The sequence below is a fragment of the Mesoplodon densirostris genome, chromosome 17 (genome assembly GCF_025265405.1).
Source record: "Mesoplodon densirostris isolate mMesDen1 chromosome 17, mMesDen1 primary haplotype, whole genome shotgun sequence".
Classification (NCBI taxonomy): Eukaryota; Metazoa; Chordata; class Mammalia; order Artiodactyla; family Ziphiidae; genus Mesoplodon; species Mesoplodon densirostris.
In genome coordinates this window covers 23,148,262-23,171,190 of record NC_082677.1, presented here as the reverse complement: position 1 = coordinate 23,171,190, position 22,929 = coordinate 23,148,262, and the positions used below count along the sequence as shown (strand labels likewise).

Below are 22,929 nucleotides of genomic sequence, written 5' to 3'. Positions count from 1 at the left end.
TCTCACCAGTGGTAGATGTGGAGCAGCTTCTCTACAAGGTATTTTCAAGTGCTGACCAGAATAGCTGCACTGAGAACAGTTCCGTATGCTCAGGTGAATACCTAAAAATACACACTTATTCTCCTTTCCAGCAGTGAAAGTCATTTTCAACAACCCTAAAAAAGACTTTGATGTCAATGTGTGTTAGCTTCAGCTAAGCTGTTTCAAATCCTATCCACACATTCAGGGGGATTCTTTCAAATTCTGATGAGCTAACTGAAAGTTACTTTGAAATTGTTATATTCCTTCAACACTGTTTGCATACAATTTTTAGTAAGCTCATCTTGAGTTCTAAGAACTTCAGAGTTTATTTTTATAGATAAGGTTCCGCCCTCTTTCAATGGAATCCTGATGTTTTTTGTGTTATATATACAGAAATTTGCTTGAGTCTTTAGGAATTTATTTTAGAACTAAAGAATTTAGTTTAAAATTTCATGTATGTATGTTATTTAGTATGCCATATTTACATTCAAGAACTTGTCAATTTTACACAGCTTGCCTGTTAGGAGATTAATTGCAGCAGATGGTAATGAAAGTCAGGATTCTGTTGAAATATATAGAGACTTATTTTAAGGCTATTGGAAGAATTAGTCTATTTGGTAGACCTTTCTTGCAGTTTCTTGCACCCTAACGAGAGCAAAATATTGCAATGGAAAGGGTCTGACTCAAGCAATTTTAGCAATCTCTGATTCCTACTGGCTTCTTCTGCCATCACTATTTAATTAATTTCATCAGAACCTCAAAAAGGAAAAAAATTGTTTCATACATAATTTTAAATAATTTTTTTAAAAAATCTTAAATTTTCTCATAAGACATAGAACTATCATATAAATGAGAGGAAAGAAAGATTTAAAAACATATTTTCCAACCACGAGTGGTTTTAAGTTACAAATAATACTGTCTCTACAAACCTAGGGGATATTTTCGGTTGTCAAAATAAATTGGAGGCGTCTACCAGCCTAAACTGTATAGAAGCCGGAGAAGGTAAACATCCTGCAACACACAGGGCAGACACTCACAATGAAGAATTGTCCCTACCCAAAATGTCAACAGGGGACATGAGGATAAAATACAGAAACACATAGGAGCAGAAAAGTATTTATCTCTTTCCACTTGTGATACATCAAGTGTATAAAAAAATAGGTAATAATTTAGAATATCTGAAAACTAATAATTTAATAATTAATAATCTGATTTAATAATCAGATTTAATAATCTGAAAACTAATAATTTATCTAATAATTTAAATAGCAGATCTAATTAGTACAGATCATATCTGCACCCTGAAAGCAAAGAAAATATCTTCTTTTCCAGTATCTGTCAAACAGGCACAAAATTTGACAATGTATTATGCCACAAATAAGACATCAATAAATTTCACCAAATAGGAAAGTGTAGAAAACATTCTTTTATCATGATGCAATAAATCTGTTAATTACTAACAAAACTAGAAAGAAGTATACCATATCTTCCAAAAATTTTAACCCTCTCATAATTTGGGGGTCAAGAAAATAACATCTAGAAAACAACTATATGGAAAAAAAACCCTATGGGGTAGTTAAAGCAGTGCTCAAAGGAAAATTCATAGACTTAAACAGTTTATTAATAAACAAGAACGAATAAAAAATAAATTGAGCATTTGAGTTAGGATGTTAAAAGAAACAAAAACTATAGAAAGCAGAAAAAGGAATATACCTAAGTATAAATTAATTAGAAGAAAAAAGACTAGAGGATTAATAAATAAATCAAAAAGCTAGTACTTACACTGTTAGCTAACCAAATCACAGGGGACAAGGAAGAAAGCTGATACAATTATACAACATAAGGAACAATAAGAGGTAAATAACACCGATATAGAAGACATTTCTAAAAAAATCGTAAGAGATTTCTTTGCTCAACTCTATACAAATAAACTTCAAAACTTGGATGAAAGAGATGATTTTACAGAACATATGGTATCACAAACTGCCTCCAGAAAAAGAAAGATCTATTCAGACCAATTACCATGCAAATAAAGAAAGTAAATGGTTACCCCCAAAACTGGACACACACACACACACACACACACACACACATAAGGCCTAGATGGTTTCACAGTACAATCTGCCAGAACTTTAAAGTTACAGATAATTCTAATGTCATATAAACTCTTCCAGAGTCTAAGGAAAAAAAGACAAGGGTGATTTCCAAGCTCTTCTTACAAAGCAATAGTAACACTGATACCAAAACCTGACAGACCAAACCAAATAGAAAACTACAGTGCAAACTCAGGAATAGCAATGCGGAAATCTGAAACCAAATATTGACAAACAGAATCTGGTAACAAATAAAATAATATGCATGGCCAGATGGAATTTATTTCAGGAATGTAAAGAATAAAAACCTTAGGAAGAAATCTGTCAACACCAGATTCCTCACTAGTGCACTTGATGTCTTTTAGAGAGTGATAGTTTTCCTTTCCACATTAATCCCACCACTCCAATGACAGCCACATGTCATTCAGCCTTCCACATACTTAATGCGATTTCTTATCTCTTGACCTCTGCTAATTTTGTATGTGTTTGGAATGTCATGGGCCCCAACTTCCTCACAGTTCTAAATATTCTATCCACCCATCAAAACCGCATTTAAATATTAACTCATAAGAAAAGCTTCCTTGATTCTCTCCACAAACAGAAACCTCTCTCCTGCTAAACCACTGAAAAGCACTCTCGCTCTCTCCCCACCCCTCCTTCCCTCCCTCCCTCCCTCCCCCCTCTCTCTCATAGCACACATATTTAACCCTGTATACAGATATTTATGCCTGTAAGGCACTACTTCTCCTATTAGACTGGAAACTTTTTTGAGGGTAAGGGCCATGTTTTAGGTGCCTTTGTATGCCAATCATCCCAAGCACCAATCCTTCCCTACTTGAATGTTGTGGTGCACGGACACATAAAAATCCAGAATATAAATGCAGAAAGCAAGCTGAACACTTGTGAGAAATGGTTTTCCTTAAAATGTTACTGCGTGTGCACAGAACAAAAAGTTAGAATCTGAAAGTCAGCAGGGCAGTAACAACGCCAGCCCCACTCTCACCCCACAGCTGGGATCAGGGTAGCATGAAATGTGCGCAAGCTCCTGACGGAGGAACTCTAATTACCTTCAGCCAGCCAGTAAGCTGACAGCAACAGCTACTGCAGAAGCCAAAAAGCTGCTAGACCCATCAATTCAAGGCATGGGGGGTGGGGAATAAGTGAGTAAAGGAGTCAGGATGGAATTGTTGGTTTCATTAGCTTGTTGGTTGGTTAAGCAGGTACTTCACACACACCCCCACACACACCCTGCTATGCATACTCATCCTCTTCACATTTTCATTTTCACGAAGCCCAGATATTAACCTGTGTTCTAAAATTTCACTGGAAATGTGTAAACTTGCGAGACAGTCATAATGTCGAGTTTCAAAATGTATGTGTAATTTGTTATGTGCAGCGGGGTCAACAGTCCTATCAGAACTGCACCAGAAGGTTTGCTAAGAACAGAATATTAAACAGAGCAGAGACTATGGGGTATAACGTGAGAAACTGACACTACGTTAGAACGGTACCAAAAAGTCATACTCCGGCCACTGTTGATACACTTTTTGAGAACTGGACTTTCTTTTTTTTTTTTTTGCTGTACGCGGGCCTCTCACTGCTGTGGCCTCTCCCGTTGCGGAGCACAGGCTCCGGACACACAGGCTCCGCGGCCATGGCTCGCGGGCCCAGCCGCTCTGCGGCATGTGGGATCTTCCGGGATCGGGGCACGAACCCGTGTCCCCTGCATCGGCAGGCGGACTCTCAACCACTGCGCCACCATGGAAGCCCGAGAACTGGACTTTCAACATAAACCTGTTACATAGCTATCAGGTGCCACTTCAAAAGCAATGACATCTGATGACATGACAAATTTCTGGATCATTCTGAATACAGGAGCTACAGTTTAAGACCACATAAAACAAAGCTGACATACCTAGCGGTTTCCTAGAAGGGAAATGTAGTGCTTTATTTTTGGCCTGCCCCTCACGTTGATCCATCCCTCCTTCAGAATGGGCCCTTCTTAGATATTTGAGATGCCAGCTCTTGGTTTTCCTCCTGCTTCTCTCATGCTCCTTTATCTTTGCAGACCTCTCCTTCTCTACCTGCCCTTATATTTCAGTGGTCCCCAGACGTCCATATTCAGCCCTCATCTCATCTCACACCACACACTCTGCCATTTCAGAGCTTAATATTATTCACGGTTTCAACCCAAAACTAAAATCAAAGTCTTATGTCATCAAAATGTCTATCTCAGATAAGAATCCTGTACCCAAATTTCCCCAGGTGGTTATCAACTGCATATGCTTAAACGGAACTCACTTTCTCCGCTCCAACCAAGAGAGACGAAATGATGGTCCTCCCAAAGATGCCCATGTCCTAATCCCCAGAATCTCTGATTATGTGGCAAAAGGGATTTTGTAGATGTGGGTTGGTTAAGGATCTTGAACTTATCTGGTTGGGCTCAATACACAGTCACAAAGGTGCTGATAAACGTGAGGCAGAAGAGTCAGTGTTGAGTGATTCAATGTGGGAAAGACCTGACTGGCCATTGCTGCTTTTGAAGACAGAAGGGGGCCATGAAGCAAAGAATGTAAACAGCCTCTAGGAGCTGGAAGAAGCAAGAAGGGATTCCTCCCTAAAGTGTCTGGAGGGAATGCAGCCATGCTGACACATAAATTTTAGCCCAGTGAAACCCTTCTCAGACTTCTGGCCTCCAGAATGATAAGATAACAATTTTGTACTGTTGCAAACCACTTATTTTGTGGTAATTTGTGACAGCAGCCACAGGACACTAATGTCACCAATTTTCTCCTTAGTCTATGGTACCACCTTGAAGCATCCTGAGATTCATCAATCACTCTTGATTACCACTCTGCCACATGAGTTGCCAAGAACTACTGACTGTGCCTCGTAAATGCTTCGGGTTCCCTCCCAACCATCTGTTCTTACCTCCATGGGTACTCCCTGAGACAGATCGGCATCCTAGAGTCTTCACTAGTCTCCCTGAATCTACTTAAGCCACTCCCTCCACCCAGCCCCAACCTAGGCAAGGTTAGTCTTCAAACTGTCCCCAGAGAATGTCTACATGACCCAAATCTGATCAAGCTCAAGCAAAATGGCTCACTACTGACAACAGAATGACAACACATTTCTTTACCTAAAAAAAGGGTCTTCATATTTTGACACCCACCTAACCATCCAATTTTAATCTCTGCCCTCTGTCTAAACTTGGTGCTTCACACAGCATTCCATTCATACTTGGTACTTCATCTTTACTCTCTGTCTGATGTTCCCTCACTATTTGACTAAGTGGCAAACTCCTACATATCTTTCAATACTGAACCAACTGTGTTCTCAACAACGACCTCCTTGAAGGCTGGGGCCTCTCTCCATCTCTTTCTCAGTGCTTAGCCCAGCCCGCACTCTGAACCAACAGAAGGGACAAGCTTTCCCTTCTCATGGCCTCTGACTTATGCCTGCCTTATCTTTCTCCTAGTTTTGGCTCATAGTTGGCTTTGGAATTACTTTGAGAAGTAACTCAGTAAGACACCACGCCCTCATACTCCTTAAATCTCAATGAACAGGTGCTAGATTTGAGAAGTGATACAAGAACAACCAACTCTGGCATCAGGGCCACTTCTTCTAGTGCAAGAACTTTACCTTAAAAGATAGACTTCGGACAAGAGACTCTGTCAGTCTCAGTTCTGCTATAGATGAGACCTACTCAAAGCGATTCTTACACCAGCTCTTCACTTTTCCTTCTTGGTTATAAAGAATTCTGCTTTCTTTCGGTTTGCAGCATAGATAAGTTTTTGTACTTTCATATAATTTCCACCCCTTTTCTCTGGCCCATATCAAATTTCCTAATACTGTGCTTAAAATATGGAAATGAAAGTTAGACTCTAATACGGGCTTTATCAATGTTTAACACAGTGAGTGAATTATTTCATGATTCTTGTGTGTTACATTCTGGTTAATACAACCCAGATAATGTTGGCCTTTTTGATAACAGTCCTATATTGCTGACTCATATCCCTGAGTAACAGGCTGAGAATGACTTTTTACCTGCAGAATACTTATATGTCAATTCCATTCTATATGATGGCTAGGATAATTTATCAGTATTTTTTTTCTAGAATAAAAAAAACTCACACTTTCTACAAAGAACTGTCTGATGCACTGACAGTACAGTTCATCTTGAGTTATGTTCCACTCGATCACTGCAACCATTAGACTCAAATCATGTTACGTATTATTCATTACAGGCATAAAATATTTCATTAAAATCCTAAAAAAGCGCTGTGGAAGGGAGTGAGTGGCAAACCCTGGGCAAAACTGGGGACTCGGCCAGGTATGTCTTTGATTCCCCCCCACCCGCGTCTTTCCTCAGACTTAAAGGCACATCTTATAGGTTCCAGCCACAAATCCTGCCAAAGGGTAATCAAGGTTTGGGCTCATAAAAGTTTCAGGTAACACTTCCCAAGGAACCTTTGAAATGAACAGATAAGCTTTGGCTTTGAAGTCCTCCCAATAAGCCCCACATCTGCCTGGTGTCACCTTCTCCCTGGGGTGCCCCACCCCCACCACACAAGCTACTCAATGGAGGTGACTGGGGCGATGTGCCACCACTTCAAAAAGCTTCCTGGAGCTTCTTCTAGACTAATTACTCCTAATTATCACAATGCTCTGTATGTATTTTTCACAGTATATGGCCGGCAAGTTTTTAATCATTCATCTTAGTGGGGAAAAAAAATCATCTGAACCTCTTTTGGACAGATAGGAAATGTGAAAGAAATCCAAGGAAATGTACCAGTACAATGTCTTGTGATTAGATATCTATTTAAACGTAAGTGACTTCTAGATTTAAGACTTTTGTGGCTGTATGTCAGCTGATCAATGTTTCCTGAAACATTCAGTACTTATAAACATAACTTAGTATATTTGTATTAATTTAACATCTTGAGTGTCTGAGACAGGTAAAAATGTGTGATTAAGTAACTTCTGGGAAGATTCATGTGGTTTTATTCATAGGTTATTAAAAATACTATTGCTGTTTTAATAAAAATAAATACACATAGAATGAAAAACAAAATCCTAGGGAAAAAAATTTAAGGGATAGACTACTTGATTTACTCTTGTAAATAATAGAACATCAGTGTATCTATTAGTATGTGATTTAAGTTAATTCCTCAAAATTAGTTTGGTTGCATTTTTATTTATTTGCATATTTTAAACATTTATTTATTTATTTTTAGCATCTTTATTGGAGTATTATTACTTTACAGTGTTGTGTTAGTTTTGCTGTATAACAAGGTGAATCAGCTATATGTATACATATATCCCCATCGGTTGGATTTTTAAATTTTTACATCAGTATGCAAAAGTTACTGGTATAGATTTTTCTATGCTGAAAATGCAATCTTAATGAAATATATTATGGAAGGAAGGAAGGGAGGGAGGGAGGGAGTAAAGAAGAAAAAAAGAAAGGAATTAGACTTTTGCTAAAGGCAGTCTACATGATTCAATTAAGCCAACTTAAGGTGCACTGATATTTGCCAGATTACTATCCTTCTCTGCAGAGAAAAGGTCCTAAAACTTCTATTGTTTATCACAAACTCTCTGAAAGCCAAATTTGGATCTGATAAAGTCAACAATTCTTCAGCACTCTGAAAATCAATCTCAAGTAGAAGCTGCTAATAATTATTCCTTTACCGGGTACCCATACAAAAACAATGTCAGAAATTCCTAAAGTTCTACTTGATATTCTACATCAGGGGGTCCTCAACCCCTGGGCCATGGACCGGTACCAGTCTGTGGCCTGTTAGGAACCAGGCTGCACAGCCGGAGGTGAGCGGCAGCGGAGCAAGCAAAGCTTCATCTGCATTTACAGCCGCTCCCCATCACTTGCATTACCACCTGAGCTCCACCTCCTGTCAGATCAGTGGCAGTATCAGATTCTCACAGGAGCACGAACCCTACTGTGACCTGTGCATACAAGGGATCTAGGTTGCATGCTCCTTATGAGAATCTAATACCTGATGATCTGAGGTGGAGCTGAGGCGGTGATGCCAGCGCTGGGGAGCGGCTGCAAATACAGATTATCATTAGCAGAGAGGTTTGACTGCACAGAGACCATAATAAATCAGTTGCTTGCAGAATCATATCAAAACCCTATCAGTGAGTGGGAAGTGACAATTAAGCTGCAGCTGGTGGCAGGCTACAGTGGCAAGTGAGTTGATGGACTTCAATTGTACAGCTGCACCTGGTAGCAGGCTTTAAGTCAGAATCCAACACTTATTTTAGTCTGTACGTGGCCTGCCCATTATTCTATTTACCACTTCCGTCACGCCTCTTTCCCACACCGCGCACTTGTCTCAGTCACAGTTTTGGTAAGCCCTCAGGCTAACCCTAGCCAAAATGAGTAAAAAACAAACGCTGCCGGAGAGCTTCTTTGAAAAGGGGGAAAGACCCAATGATGAGACAGCAGAAGGTTCTAAGACTGCCCACAAAAAGAAAGCTGCGTTTCAAAGAAAACACCAAGAGTCCTACTTAATTTACGGGTTCACTGCAACAGGTGATTCACACTCTCCAAACCACTTTGTATAATATGCAGCGACCAGCTATCCAGCGAAGCCGTTTGGAAACGTTCAAAACTGTTTCACCACATGGGGACCAAGCACCCTGCACTAAAAGACAAGCCTCTGGAGTCTTTTTTTTTTTTTTTTTTTTAACGTGAACACGAAGAACAGATGCAATTATTGAAGGCCACCACTTCACCAAATGTGTCTGCACTGAGAGCATCATTCTTAGTGGCTGACCGCAATGATAAAGGTAAGAAGCCCTTTCCTATTGGTGAAGAGTCGATCCTGCCTGTTGCAAGGACATTTGTCGTGAACTTTTAGGAGAAGCTGCAGTTCAAAAGGTGGCACGTGTTCCTCTTTTGGCTAATACCATAACTAGATGAACTGATGAAATAGCAGAGGATACTGAGGCACAACTGTCAGAGAGGTTTAAAGAGTCACTGCGGTACGCAATCCAGGCTGACGAGTCTACCAATGTTCACAACAAGGTAACAATGCTTGTTTTGTGCGATACGCTTTTCAGGAGGATGTGCATGAGGATATGTTACGTGCACTTTTGTTACCAACCAACACCACAGCTGCAGAACTATTCAAGTCTTTGAATGATTACATACCAGGAAGACTGAACTGGTCATTTTGTGTCAGTGTATGCACAGATGGAGTGGCTGTCATGAGTGGTTTCACTACTCCAGTCAAAGAGGTCGCTTCTGAATGTGAGTCTACGTGCTGTGTCATCCATAGAGAAGTACTGGCTAGCCAAAAAACGTCACCTGAACTTAACAACATTTTGCGGGATGTGATTAAAATTATCAACCACATTAAAGTGTATGCCCTTAACTCACGTCTGTTCACGTGGCTCTGGAAGGAGACAGACGCAGAGTACACACGTCTTCTCTTATACGCAGAAGTGAGATGGCTGTCTAAAGGTAGTTCACTGGCCAGAGTTTTTGAGTTCCAAGAGCCACTCCAGAGATTTCGTTTAGAAAAACAGTCACCACTGGCAGCACATTTCAGTGACACAGAATGGGTCGCAAAACTTGCTTACTTGTGTGACATAGTCAACCTGCTCAACAAACTCAATCTGTCACTTCAGGGGAGAACGACAACTGTGTTCAAGTCGGCAGATAAAGTGGCTGCATTCAAAGCCAAGCTGAAATTCTGGGAGTGACAAGTAAACACTGGGATTTTTGACATGTTTCAAACAGTAGCAGAGATTTTGAAAGAGAATGAACCAGGGCCTTCTTTCTATCACCTACTGCAGCTTTCAAAAGAGTTTGAGCATTACTTCCCAACCACAAAAGATCCCCGAACTGGGAGGGAATGGATCCGTGACCCATTTGTGAATAAGCCAGGTGAATCGACTTTGTCTGTGCTAGAAGAGGATCAACCTCTTGAGACCTCAAATGATGGTGGCCTTAAAAGTATGTCTGACAACTTCAAATCTCCATATGTTCTGGGTTAAAGTCAAGACAGAATATCCTGAGATTGCCATAAAAGCACTGTAAAGCCTGCTTCCATTTCCAAAATCCTGTCTTTGTGAAGCAGAGTTTTCTGCAGTGACAGCAACCAAAACGAGGCCACGGAGTAGACTAGACATAAGCAACTCACGTCGGGTGTCACTGTCTCCCATCACCCCCAGATGGGACCGGCTAGTTGCAGGAAAACAAGCTCAGGGCTCCCACTGATTCTGCATTATGGTGAGTTGTATAATTATTTCATTATATATCACAATGTAATAATAATAGAAATAAAGTGCACAATAGATGTAATGTGCTAGAATCATCCCGAAACCATTCCCCACCCCACTCCGGTCTGTGGAAAACCTGTCTTCCATGAAACCGGTCCGTGGTGCCAAAAAGTTTGCAGACCACTGTTCTACATCACTGAAGTTCTCAAAAATATTAGTACCTCTCATAATAATTACTCAGTAACAATATTTGGCTAGTGTTTCGTATATTAACAGAATAAATACCAACGAATTCCAAGAACTGCTAGTATACTTGGTTTAAAATTTTTGCTAAAAATTGTTTTAGAGGACAGCAGCAGTCTAGGGTCTGGTAGCGACTGCTTCCTGGAGTGACTTCCTCACCTATTTACCTTCCAGCAGGTTGTGTGGATCGACCGTTTTGCAGACAGCAAAGGAATTCTACTGTTTTGCCCAGAATGCACCTTCCAGGGAAAAGGACCAAAATAAAGAAACAATTTCATAGCCTTACCTACTGATGGATCAGAAATAAAATTGTTTGGGGATGCGGTGAGCAGAGAGCGAGTCTGGGAGACCACTATAGGAGGGCCCCTCCAAGTCTCTGAGTCAGCTGCAAATTCCCCAATTTCCTTCTCTTCGTTACCCTGTCTGTAGTGAAACCCTTAAAATGAAACCCTTAAAATAATTTTTTTTTAAAAAAGAGATGCCTCTTTTCTTTTAGCAGATGTACGCTACTAGTTGAAACAATCACAAGACAGCCCAGATTTCAGGGGAGGGGACGGAGTCCCTAAAATAAAAAAAGCAGCCCTTCAAAACCTTCAAAGCTTATCTGGAAGATGAAGTCAACTGGGAGGAGCTACAGAACATGTTCCCTGCTTAGCAGGAATCAGAGAGGGAGGGTGGGGAAGCCCTGCTCTTGAGGACCCGTTTGGATTTGTAATTCTGTGGCTTTCCCCCACTCCAGCACACACAGGCACCCCTTTTCAAACAATTTGTCGGCCTTCCTCCAGCGGAAGATCTTGACTACTTAAAACTCAATTCACAGTGAGGATGCTCCATAAATATTAGTCATCTGAACTCCTCCCCCTTCTCCTCTTGTCAAAATATACGATCTGGGCCTCCCTGGTGGCGCAAGTGGTTAAGAGTCCGCCTGCCGATGCAGGGGATACGGGTTCGTGCCCCGGTCTGGGAGGATCCCATATGCCGCGGAGCGGCTGGGCCCGTGAGCCATGGCCGCTGGGCCTGCGCATCCGGAGCCTGTGCTTCGCAACGGGAGAGGCCACAACAGTGAGAGGCCCACATACCGCAAAAAGAAAAAAAAAAAAAAAAAAAAAAAAAAAAAAATATATATATACGATCTGTTTTGCACAGAAGCTGAGAGATGGAGTTTGGAAGCACGCTGAAACTAGAAGTTCAGGCAGTTGAAACCATCTGGGTTTTTGGACCACAGTCTGATCCTCATATCTTCAAGTTCCAGCAGGATCTCTACAAGGTCAGCCAGCTGATTCTCTCTTACGGAGCCCCACCAACACCAACCCCATTTGCTCTCGCGTGGGTGAAAGTATGTGGAATTGCAAGGAAAGAAGGCAGCAGAAACTCCCAAGATGTGCAGACAATCTGCTCTTTAAAATATTTCTCCTCCCTTTGCAACCTGGAATGTGGACCGCAGGAATGTAGTACGATCCTTGGACTAGACAAGTTCAATCATGAGCAAGTGTGAATGTCTGTGATGAAAATAGCAGCTGACTTGGGTCCATAAACAGAGGTCAAGGACATCTTTCCACATGCACTGTTACCAGTGCCTGCCTGGTGTAATAGTGTGAATAAAGATTAGTCTGTACACACACACGCACGCGCACACACACATTATTCTTCAAAACAGCATCTTCATATGAGGAGACTTATATTTGTATAAAAGAATGTGTTTGAAAATTACAGGCAATGTAGCAACAATTCCTGAATTACTCTCTTGTTTGTTTAGTACTTCAGCTCAAAAGGCTAATCAGTGTTTTGTTTAAGTTGCAGGAAGCAGGGCCTGAGGCTGACACATAGGACCTACAGCATCTAATTTCCGGCTGATACAGTAGGTGGTTAGGACATGCCAGACACTGTGCTGCCTTCCATTTATCACCTCACTGAATTTACACCGCAGCCCTGGCAAGTAGGTTTTATCATCTTGATTTTACAAATGAAGAAACAAAGCTTGAGTGAATTTATGTAACTTCCTATGTCCCATAGCTAACTACTGGTGGAGCCAACATTCCAACAAACCCAGGCCTAACTCGAAATTCCACACTTGAAGCTACACCGCTGTTTATTGGGAGGTGGGGCGTGTGGAGGCCATGGAATCACCCTGCTCCAGCCTCCCTTCAAGACAGCCTGCTCCAGGAAGCCTGGCTAACACACAGTTGCTGGACCTTTGCATCCACCGAGGCTCTCCTCTGAGACCACGATTCCCTGGGGCTTCTCTCCACCCATTTGAACTTGACCAGAATTGGCCCATTCCCACCAGACCTGGGATTCCTCTAAAGCTGCACCATCTAATTCAGCTGCCACCAGCAGCACGTGACAATCGAGCACCTCAAATGTGGGTAGTGTGGCTAAGGAGATAAATATTTAAGTGTATTTCATTTTAATTAATTTAAGTCTAAGTAGCCCCAAGCGGCTACTGGCTACCATACTGGATAACAAAGACCCAAAACATTTCTGGGGCTGCAGAAGTTCTATTAAACTGCATTGCCCTAAACGGACAACTTCTGCTTAAAGAGATCATCGGACTGAAATCCTCAAAGATCCATAGGAGAGGTGAAAACGACTTACCTGAGAGGCACTTCCCTTTGAGATAGTCGTCCCAGAAGAGCCTGCAGACACTAGGAAGATCGTCAGAGGTGGGTGGACAGCAGGAAGGCAACAGCACGGAGCTCAGGTGACTCAGAGACACACTGCCTCTCTGGGGCTGGTTGCACAGCTGGGGAAACAAAGCGTATCTTAGAAAGGGGAGAGTAGCATACCTGGGTCAATGGGGCTGAGCGAGCAGGATTTTATGTGGAACAAGGACCCGCATGAGGTAAAGGTCTAGGAGCAATACCAGGTAGGAGGAGTTAGGTACATTTTTTTCCATCGGTTTCTCTTACTCTTTTCTTTCTCCCTGATTATCCGACTCTGATCTCCTTACAAAATCCTTATTGTCCCTCGTTCTCCTCCACCCTCCAGTCACCAGAAAAAAAAAATACCTGCAATAAATACTTTACTTCTTTTATGTCTTAGAGTTTCATGTTCATTAGTCTTCATGCAGATTAACTGAACATTAAATTTTTTTTCTCAAGAAAAGTTAACTGTTCTTTGAACATGTATTATGACCCTCAGTTAACATTCTTTCATTAGGTCATAGAGTCAGTGGTAAGATGAGGTTATACTTTTTACCTTCATCAGAGGTATTTCCACAGGAAAATGTTGGCTAACGCTAGCTTTCTTGTATAAAATACGGATAAAAAATCTTGCGAAAATAAAATACACTGAAAAAATACGTACATACAATTTCACTTACTGAAAAGCTATAATCAAGGCAAAGGTCTTTTCTTAAAACAATCAACTTTAGGAGCGACTTGCAAATTAATGTGTTCTTTTCTTTTTTTTTTTTTTTTTTTTTCTTTTTGCGGTATGCGGGCCTCTCACTGTTGTGGCCTCTCCCGTTGCGGAGCACAGGCTCCGGATGCGCAGGCCCAGCGGCCATGGCTCACGGGCCCAGCCGCTCCGCGGCATATGGGATCCTCCCAGACCGGGGCACGAACCCGTATCCCCTGCATCGGCAGGCGGACTCTTAACCACTGCGCCACCAGGGAGGCCCTGTGTTCTTTTCTTTAACAGTCATTAGCCTGAATTGGTACCTAAGCCATAACATGAGATAATACAAGATTCATATCAACAGTTTTAAATTCTGTAGCCTCAATTCCCAGATATACTCTTATTAGTTGGGTTTATGAATTTCTCTTCAAAATGTGTGAAATTAATACATTCATCTGAAAAGGCAACTGAGAATTCATACACAGCTCAAAAATACAAACTTCAGAAACACAGATGTTCTACCAAATTCTCACTTGCTTACTCCCAGCTAAATTCATCACTGAGCGTTAAAAAGATTTTCTGAACTGTCGAGGACAACAACAACAAAAAAATAGTATTATACACTCACATCTGGCTCTGTCACCATCTAGGGCATGTTACTATAGATACTGAACATCTGGGCAGGAGGAAAGGATCTATTTGGGAGCTTTTGGCTACCATGGCAACTGAGTGTACGTCTCTCAGACAGTTCGGTCTCTGCTCTACTTTTAACACCACCACAAGCCTTTCATTTTTATTCCAAAAGCCCAGAGTAGGTACCCTTTGAAAACAACAGTCCCCATAGTACATAATATTTACGTGTAGGAAGTCAGTTCCTAGAGCATGTTTCCCTTGCTTCTGTCCTAGTTTATTACTGTGGGTAGGAAAAATTCTTTCTAATTGCAGTGATGCAGTTAGTTTGGACTTTATGGCTTTTAGATGAGGAAGTCCTCTATTTCTGAGTTACTCAAGAGATGGTGCTTAGTGAAAAAGTCTTAATGAAAATTAGCCACCATTATTTTTCCCATGAAGAAGCCTCCCTTCTGGATGTCAAAAATCTTGATAAAGATTCTAAATGACACAGAATCTGGAAAATAATAATTACAGCTTCCATGTAGTCATGTTTTCTGTATATTGGATGTGCAATGCACTTTGTACACATCATTTTATATTTACTCTTCAAGACTACCTGTAAAGTTGGTATTATTATTTAGATCTCACAGTTATGGAAACTAAACTATGGAGAAAGGTGTAAGAACATTCACTCCACAAATATTTACTGAGTGCCTACTGTGTGCTAGGCACCAGGGGTATAATGGTATGAAGCATTATAGCATGTCCCTACTTCCGTGGAGCTAATCATGCGTGGGCAAAGGGAAACAAACAGCTAGTAAGGGACAGAGGCAGTAATAGAGAAGCTAATTCTGGTTTGAGCATCCAAGATGGCAGAGTAGGAAGCCCCGAACTCACCTCCTTCCATGGACACACCAATATCATAACTATTTACAGAGAAACCATCTATGAAGAAGATCTGAAGACTAGAAGAAAGTATTTTCCACAACTAAAGATATAAAGAAGGAACTGAAATGAGATAGGTAAGAGGGATGGAGAATTGGTATAGTCAGAACCCACACCGCCAGGTAGGTGAGCTACAAACGGGAGGATAATCACAATTGCAGAGGTTCTCCCCAAGGACTGAGTGGTCTGAGCCCTGCACTGGGCTCCCCAGCCTGGAGGTCCTACACTAGGAAAACAAGCCCCCAGAACAACAGGCTTTGAAGGCCAGCAGGGTTTGCATTTGAGAGAGGTGGAGGGCTATAGGAAACAGACTCCACTCCTAAGGGCACACGCAAATCTCACACACTCCAAGTCCAGCAGAGAGGCAGTGATTTGAAAGGAGCCTGGTTTGGACCCAACTTGCTCACCTTGGAGAGCCTCCTGGAGAGACAAGAGGCAACTGGGACTCCATTGGGAACAAAGACACTGGCAGCAGACATTTTTAGGAGCTCACTTAAACACGAGGACACTGACGATGGTGAGCACCATTTTGGAGTCCTCCCTCTAGCTTATTAGTGCCAGGGACTTACCTGCCCACCAGTAGGCTGACACCAGCCCCAGGCACACTCAGGGCTACACAGCCAGCCAAGCTGGGACCTGGCCCCATCCACCAGCAGGCTGGCAGGCACCGCATGAGGCAGGGCCTGGTAGTCACCCGAGCCAGGAGTCTGCCCTGCATATCACCACACCCAAAGTAGCCAGCCCACCACAACAGAAGGGCCCAGAGAGCCCACAAAAAAGCATATCGCTAGAGCATATAGCTCTGGTGACCAGAGGGGGAGTGTGCGGCTGGTCCCAAAGGATGCCTCCTAATTCTCTCTCTGTGCACAAAAAGAAACTAAAAATGGATTAAAGACTTGAAGAGCTGAAACCATAAAACTTCTAGAAGAAAACATGCACGGAATGCTTTTTGACATCGGTCTTACAATACTGTTTTGGATATATCTCCTCAGGCAAGGAAACAAAAGCAAAAATAATCAAATGGGACTACATCAAACAAAAAGTTTTTGCACAGTGAACAAACTGAAAAAGTAGCCTACTGAATGGGAGAAGATATTTGCAAATCATATATCTAACAAGGGGCTACTACCCAAAATGTGCAAAGAACTCATACAGTTCAACGTGAGAAAAACAAGCAACTGGTTTAAAAAATGGACAGAGGACCTGAATAGACGTTTTTCCAAAGAAGACCTACAGATGGCCAACAAACACATGAGAAGATGCTGAACATCACTAAACATCAGGGAAACACAAATCAAAACCACAATGAGGTATCACGTCACACCTGTCAAAGTCAGCACTGCAAAAAAGACAACAAATAACAAGTCCTGAAGAGATATGGAGAAAAGGGAAGACTTGTGCATTGTCAGTGGGAATGTAAATTGGTGCAGCCCCTGTGGAAAACACTATGGAGCTTCCTCAAAAAAAACAGATTGCTGGTTATACACCTCTCTCCCCAACTCCCATTCACACTGGTAGCCTGAAATTAGCCATGCTTGGCAAATGCTAAAAATTAGGCCTCTTTTCTCCCTGAGAGCCAAATTAGCATAGCACTCTTCTCCTAAAAATATATTGCCCCTCCCACAAGGAAATATGCTTCATGAAGGTAGAGTTTTGTCTGTTTTGATCAATGCTTTCTCCACAAGACCTATAGTGCTTGGCACATTGTAAGAGGTAAATATTTGCTGAATGAAATAATATTTTGTCGTAGCTCCTACGCTCAAGCAGATTGAAAGACGACTACCCCAACTCCAATATTCCATTTTCAGAACTTGTATAAACACATTCTGTGGTTCAGAAAGTCTGGCCCTTTCCCAAGCCTACTTCATCTGCTCATAAAGGGGTCTCCTCAAAAAGGGAACCCTCCTACATTGTTGGTGGGAATGTAAGTTGGTGCAGTCACTGTGGAAAACAGTATGGAGGTTCCTCAGAAAGCTAAAAATAGAATTACCATATGATCCAGCAATCCCACTTCTGGGCATATAGCCAGACAAAACTATAATTCAAAAAGATACATGCACCATGTTCATAACAGCAGTATTTGCAATAGCCAAGACATGGAAACAACCTAAATGTCCATCGACAGATGAATAGATAAAGAAGATGTAGTACATATATACAATGGAATACTACTCAGCCATAAAAAATAACAAAATAATGCCATTTGCAGCAACATGGATGCAACTAGAGATGATCATATTAAGTGAAGTAAGTCAGGCAGAGGAAGGTAAATACCACATATCACTTATACATGGAATGTAAAATATGACACAAATGAACTTATCTATGAAACAGAAACAGAATCATGGGCACAGAGAAGAGACTGGTGGTTGCCAAGGGAAAGGGGGCTGGGGAAGGGATGGAGTGGGAGGTTGGGGTGAGCAGATGTCAGCTTTTATATATAGGATGGGTAAACAACAAGGTCCTACTGTAGAGCACAGAGAACTATATTCAGTACCCCATGATACACCATAATGGAAAAGATTATAAAGAAAGAATGTGTGTGTATATATATATATATGTATAACTGAATCACTTTGCTGTACAGCAGTAATTAATACAACACTGTAAATTAACTATCCTTCAATTAAAAAAATAAAAAAGAAAAAATTTAAACAAACACATAAATAAATAAAATAAAGGGGCCTCCTCTCTGCCTGCATGGTTGCTGAGCAGAAGGTACAGGACTCGCCAGTGAACCTTAGTCCCTGGAAATACCTCCAACTGAAAAAGGGCAAATAGCAAATTGTGAAAAGTATGACACAGCTAGCTTTCACTTTTATTGTAGCCTGTTAGAACAAATACCAAACTACAGGCGATATGGTGTGCTACGAATAAAATTGCAGAAAAAGGTTTGGGCTCCTTTAAAATACACTATTTAGAATGTGAAACTACTTTTTTTTTTTAAAGTCAAGGAGCAGTTTACCAGGAGCTCTGAAAGGAACACCAAGCTGACAAGGACCTGTAGAGTTGAAATAGGATTCTTTCACTCATCTAAGGATAGCTCTGTGTTAGGACTCTTTCACTCATCTAAGGATAGCTCTGTGTTAAGTGGGATGTTTCTATCAGAGACAGAACATTGCTGACCCGCTGAAAAGTGTTAACAGGATCTTAACTAGATTTTAGTGAAAATAGTTGAGTGTTAGCGAGCTTTTTGAAATCCGTGGAGGCGGTCAGAATTCTGTTGGGAAGCTGGGAGGATCTCTGGCAAAGATAATAGATGCAAAGTATTGGATTAATTGGGCCAAGAGTACATAGTTTGTACTTAGTGTACAAAGAGGTTCATTTTTCATACATAACACTTCCTAACTTTCCTTACATAGGTGTTACCAATATATCCCAAATAACTCATTTATAATTGCATAGTTTATTAATAAAAAGTTCCTTATCATTTTCCTTATTTTCAACCATTATTAGTGGTAGTAAGTTAAGACATCCTTGGCAGCAAAGTTACCAAAACTCTTGTCTGGCCACAGAGGAACCCGGGCCTGATGTGTGTCTAGTGCTTTCGATCCCCTCAATGCATCAGACCCATTATTTCACATGATCTACCAACAATTCTGTAGGGCGGATATGACAATCCTCATGTTATAATTATGAAAACCAAAGCCCAAGGAGGTTACAGCTTACCAGTTAGGGCAAATATGGTCACTAAAATCCCAGACCACAGACTCAAGAAACCTACTGCTCTGTCTACCACATGATGCGGGGTCTACTGGAATAAAATTTAGTCTCTTTGGGGATGTGCTGGGCCTGGGTAGACGTGAGGATGCCCTAGCTGAGCCTCAGGTAGAGGCATCTTACAGAAGCTCTACGGTCCTGATCCCTGAGTCTTATCTGGCTAAATTCCACCTTGAGCTTAGGGTACTGCATAAGGCTTACAGCCAGTAGCACCCAAGTCACTGAGCTGAGATGGGAAAAGGCAGGAGTAGGGGACCTCTGCCTGGTGCCTACAATGCAGGTTGGCAGGAAAGAATCCCTTCATGTGACACCACCTGTACAATATCTTCCTCTGTTAAATGTTCCTGAAAAATGTCTTAGAAACACATCCTCTGCGTTACTAAAGACACTTCAGTAACTGAACCCTGAATTCAATACATGAAAACATCATCTTATGTTGAGGGGTGAGAACGGGTAGGAGTATGGGAAGGGCAATGTATTATTTTGGGTTGAGTCTCCTGATAATAAAAATACTGGCTTTTAAACAACATAATTCTTTTTCCCCAAAACATAAATTATTTCTCTTTCTAAAGTAGATTTTTACATGTGTCTACCTTCTTAAGAATATTATTATACAGCTTTTTCTTGGTGACTTAGGGCATCATTACGAATATCCGCTGCTGCCTGACAACAGCAATGGGCACAGCTGTAGTTAAGTTAACCAAGAATTTGCCATCCACCTCTTTGAATTGGCTAGATGGATGGATGGATGGATGGACGGACAGACAGATACAAATATCCCTTTGCGCTCTGGTCTTTTTCCCATTCTTCCCATGCCGTATATGAACTAAAGACCTGCCGTGTGACAAGTGTGCTTTGAACAAGCACAGAACTGCCTTTAGTCCTCACTGCAGCACAGGGAGGGCTGAAGCCTTCTGCTGAGCACCCTGCTGAGTCCCCAGAGCTGCCCTGAAGGTCACTTCTTACTGCTGGGCCTCTCTCTGACGTCAGTGTCACCCACCCACCCGCCTCTTGTCACTTGAATCTCCACACCGCTGGCACCCCCCACTTCCAATCTCTGCCCATTACTCTGTGACTCTTCACTCTTTTGTTGTCCTCGAATTAGACTGTACCTAAGATGCCTAGCAGAGGGCAGTCACAGAGCAGGCGCTGGAGAAAGGCTGGTTTTTGACGTGACACTCTTCCCAGTCTCTGCATCTTTCACAGGATCACGTGGATACATACAAGATACTGCTCCTCTTTGCGGTCAGCAAACCCACAAATCACAATCCATCACTTCTTATTTGTGCATATCTGTGAATAAAGTTGTCTTTTTTTCCTCTCACCTCTGCACGACACTCATTATGCTTGCCGTAACTCATTCGTAACGGTATAGTCCAATAGCTTAAAAGCTCCTTATTATTTTCATAAATTTTCTCCACCCAGCAGTTCTATTTTAATAAAATAGTCACTTTGGCTTTATTTATATTTTTATAAATAAGTTATATTTTGGTTGTAACGAATAATCTGGGTCTGAGTTATGTTGTCGTGGATACACAATTTGAGCTTTCTAGAAGCAGCATCACCGCCATTCCAATGTTGCTTCCTCTTACCTAATGAAGACAAACCTACAGATGAGATGAAAGTCTAAGGTTCGCAGCTAAAAGGCAAAGCAATTATAAAGGTTGGCACGTGTAGCATCTGATTATTTCTCTCCGTATAACTTCACACTTGCATTTGAAAAAAAAATGTTCTTGTCTTATTTGTAATATAAACCATGTCATGGAATCCTTTTATTTTTTATTTTATTTTATTTTTGGCTGCGTTGGGTCTTTGTTGCTGCATGCAGGCTTTCTCTAGTTGTGGTGAGCGAGGGCTACTCTTCATTGTGGTGTGCGGGCTTCTCATTGCGGTGGCTTCTCTTGTTGTGGAGCACAGGCTCTAGGCGCACGGGATTCAGTAGTTGCAGCACGCAGGCTCAGTAGTTGCAGCACGCAGGCCCCAGAGAGCACGGGCTTCAGTAGTTGTGGTGCACGGGCTCAGTAGTTGCAGTGCATGGGCTCTAGGGTGCACAGGCTCAGTAGTCGTGGCTCGCAGGCTCAGTAGTTGTGGCTCAAGGGCTTAGCTGCTCCGTGGCATGTGGGAGCTTCCCAGACCAGGGATTGAACCTGTGTCCCTGGAGAATCCTTTTATTTTAATCTCCTTGAAGGCTCTCCTTAAAGCTAGCACACATATAATTGCATTGAAAACTGATAACTATTACACTATTATGGCATAAGAATTAACATAAGGTGCATTAACAAATATTAAAATAACTGTTACAAATACAAGAAAAACATGACTGCACTACACTCTTAGGGGCTTCATTTATGTAAGAATTTTTCCCATCTCCTTCCTGTTCACCCAGACAACAGCCAGATAAATGACAGTCTCTGATCTTTACTAATAGGGTTGTTTTTTCAGAGAATAACTTCCTATGATACCTCCGTTTTGAAATTTTGCACCTCTCATGAGTATATGAAAATCCCAGCATTTCACTTTGCCCCATTTCAAATTTATACGGCAGAGTTCCAAATGCTGGGAGCTGCAAAGTGCCCATTCTTAGGACGTAGCAACCATCTGCCCTGGTCATCAAGACCAGAGTCCAGACATCAAAGTGCTCATGGCATTTATGTAATGTTTTTGTGATATTTTGCAGGTGATAAATGGAGTCTAGCTTTTCCCAACTCAGACCCATCTAATTCCATGCGAGTATTTCTCTTGTGCTGTGTATTCAACTGTGCATGTTTGTACTTGCTCACTTGCCTCTCCCCCCCACCCCTGCCATCTCTCTCTCTCTCTCTCTCTCTCTCACACACACACACACACACACACACACACAGTCTGAGAGCAAATCATGTAGGTGCCCCAGAAAGGCTAAAGGTTTGATACCCATTCAAACTGATATTTCTAAAGTATTTACTCAATGTTTATTAAGTGGAATTGGGGAAAACTTATTTTCTATTAAGCAAAGTGTGTATCTCTTCATGGCTAGTTAACAGAGCTAGTTCACACACTGAAAGAACATATCACTTTCTCGAGCTTCAATTTCTTTTTTCACAATGTTTTGGTTTCATTGCTGGCTAAAATTAGTTACTCATACTCATGAGGGCAGCAGTAACCTACACATATAGAGTTACAAAGTGGATCGCAAAGTTCCTTGGTTTGTTTGTTTACGTTCAGGTTGTCAAACATTTTCCACTTTTCCCTGGTCCTTTTCTCAGTTCAGTCTTCTTTTCTCTTCAGTCTTCTTGGCTTCTTACGATTTACCAAACCAAGCAAAATCTTGGAAAGCACACTAACAACTTTCAAATTTAGATACTAAAAATAAATGTATGGCATGGTGACGATAGTTAATAACACTGTAATATATTTGAAATCTCCTAAGAAAATATATCTTAAAAGTTTCCATCATGGGCTTCCCTGGTGGCGCAGTGGTTGGGAGTCCGCCTGCCGATGCAGGGGATGCGGGTTTGTGCCCTGGTCCGGGAGGATCCCACGTGCCGCGGAGCGGCTGGGCCCGTGAGCCGTGGCAGCTGAGCCTGCACGTCCGGAGCCTGTGCTCCGCGGCAGGAGAGGCCACAGCAGTGAGAGGCCCGCGTACCGCAAAAAAAAAAAAAAAAAGTTTCCACCACAAGAAAGAAAAATTGTAATTGTGTGTGGTGATGGATGTTAACTAGACTTATTA

General features: G+C 41.7%; 1 protein-coding gene across 1 annotated transcript in view; it reads right to left on the bottom strand.

Annotated features, from left to right (window-relative positions):
* Window positions 1-22,929, bottom strand: part of LOC132477405 (uncharacterized) — a 244,391-nt gene that overhangs the window by 15,551 nt on the left and 205,911 nt on the right. The window contains exon 5 of the mRNA XM_060079771.1: window positions 13,203-13,350. Coding sequence (XP_059935754.1) covers window positions 13,265-13,350 — 86 coding nt within the window. The 3' untranslated portion in view covers window positions 13,203-13,264. The remainder of the gene's footprint in view (window positions 1-13,202; window positions 13,351-22,929) is intronic.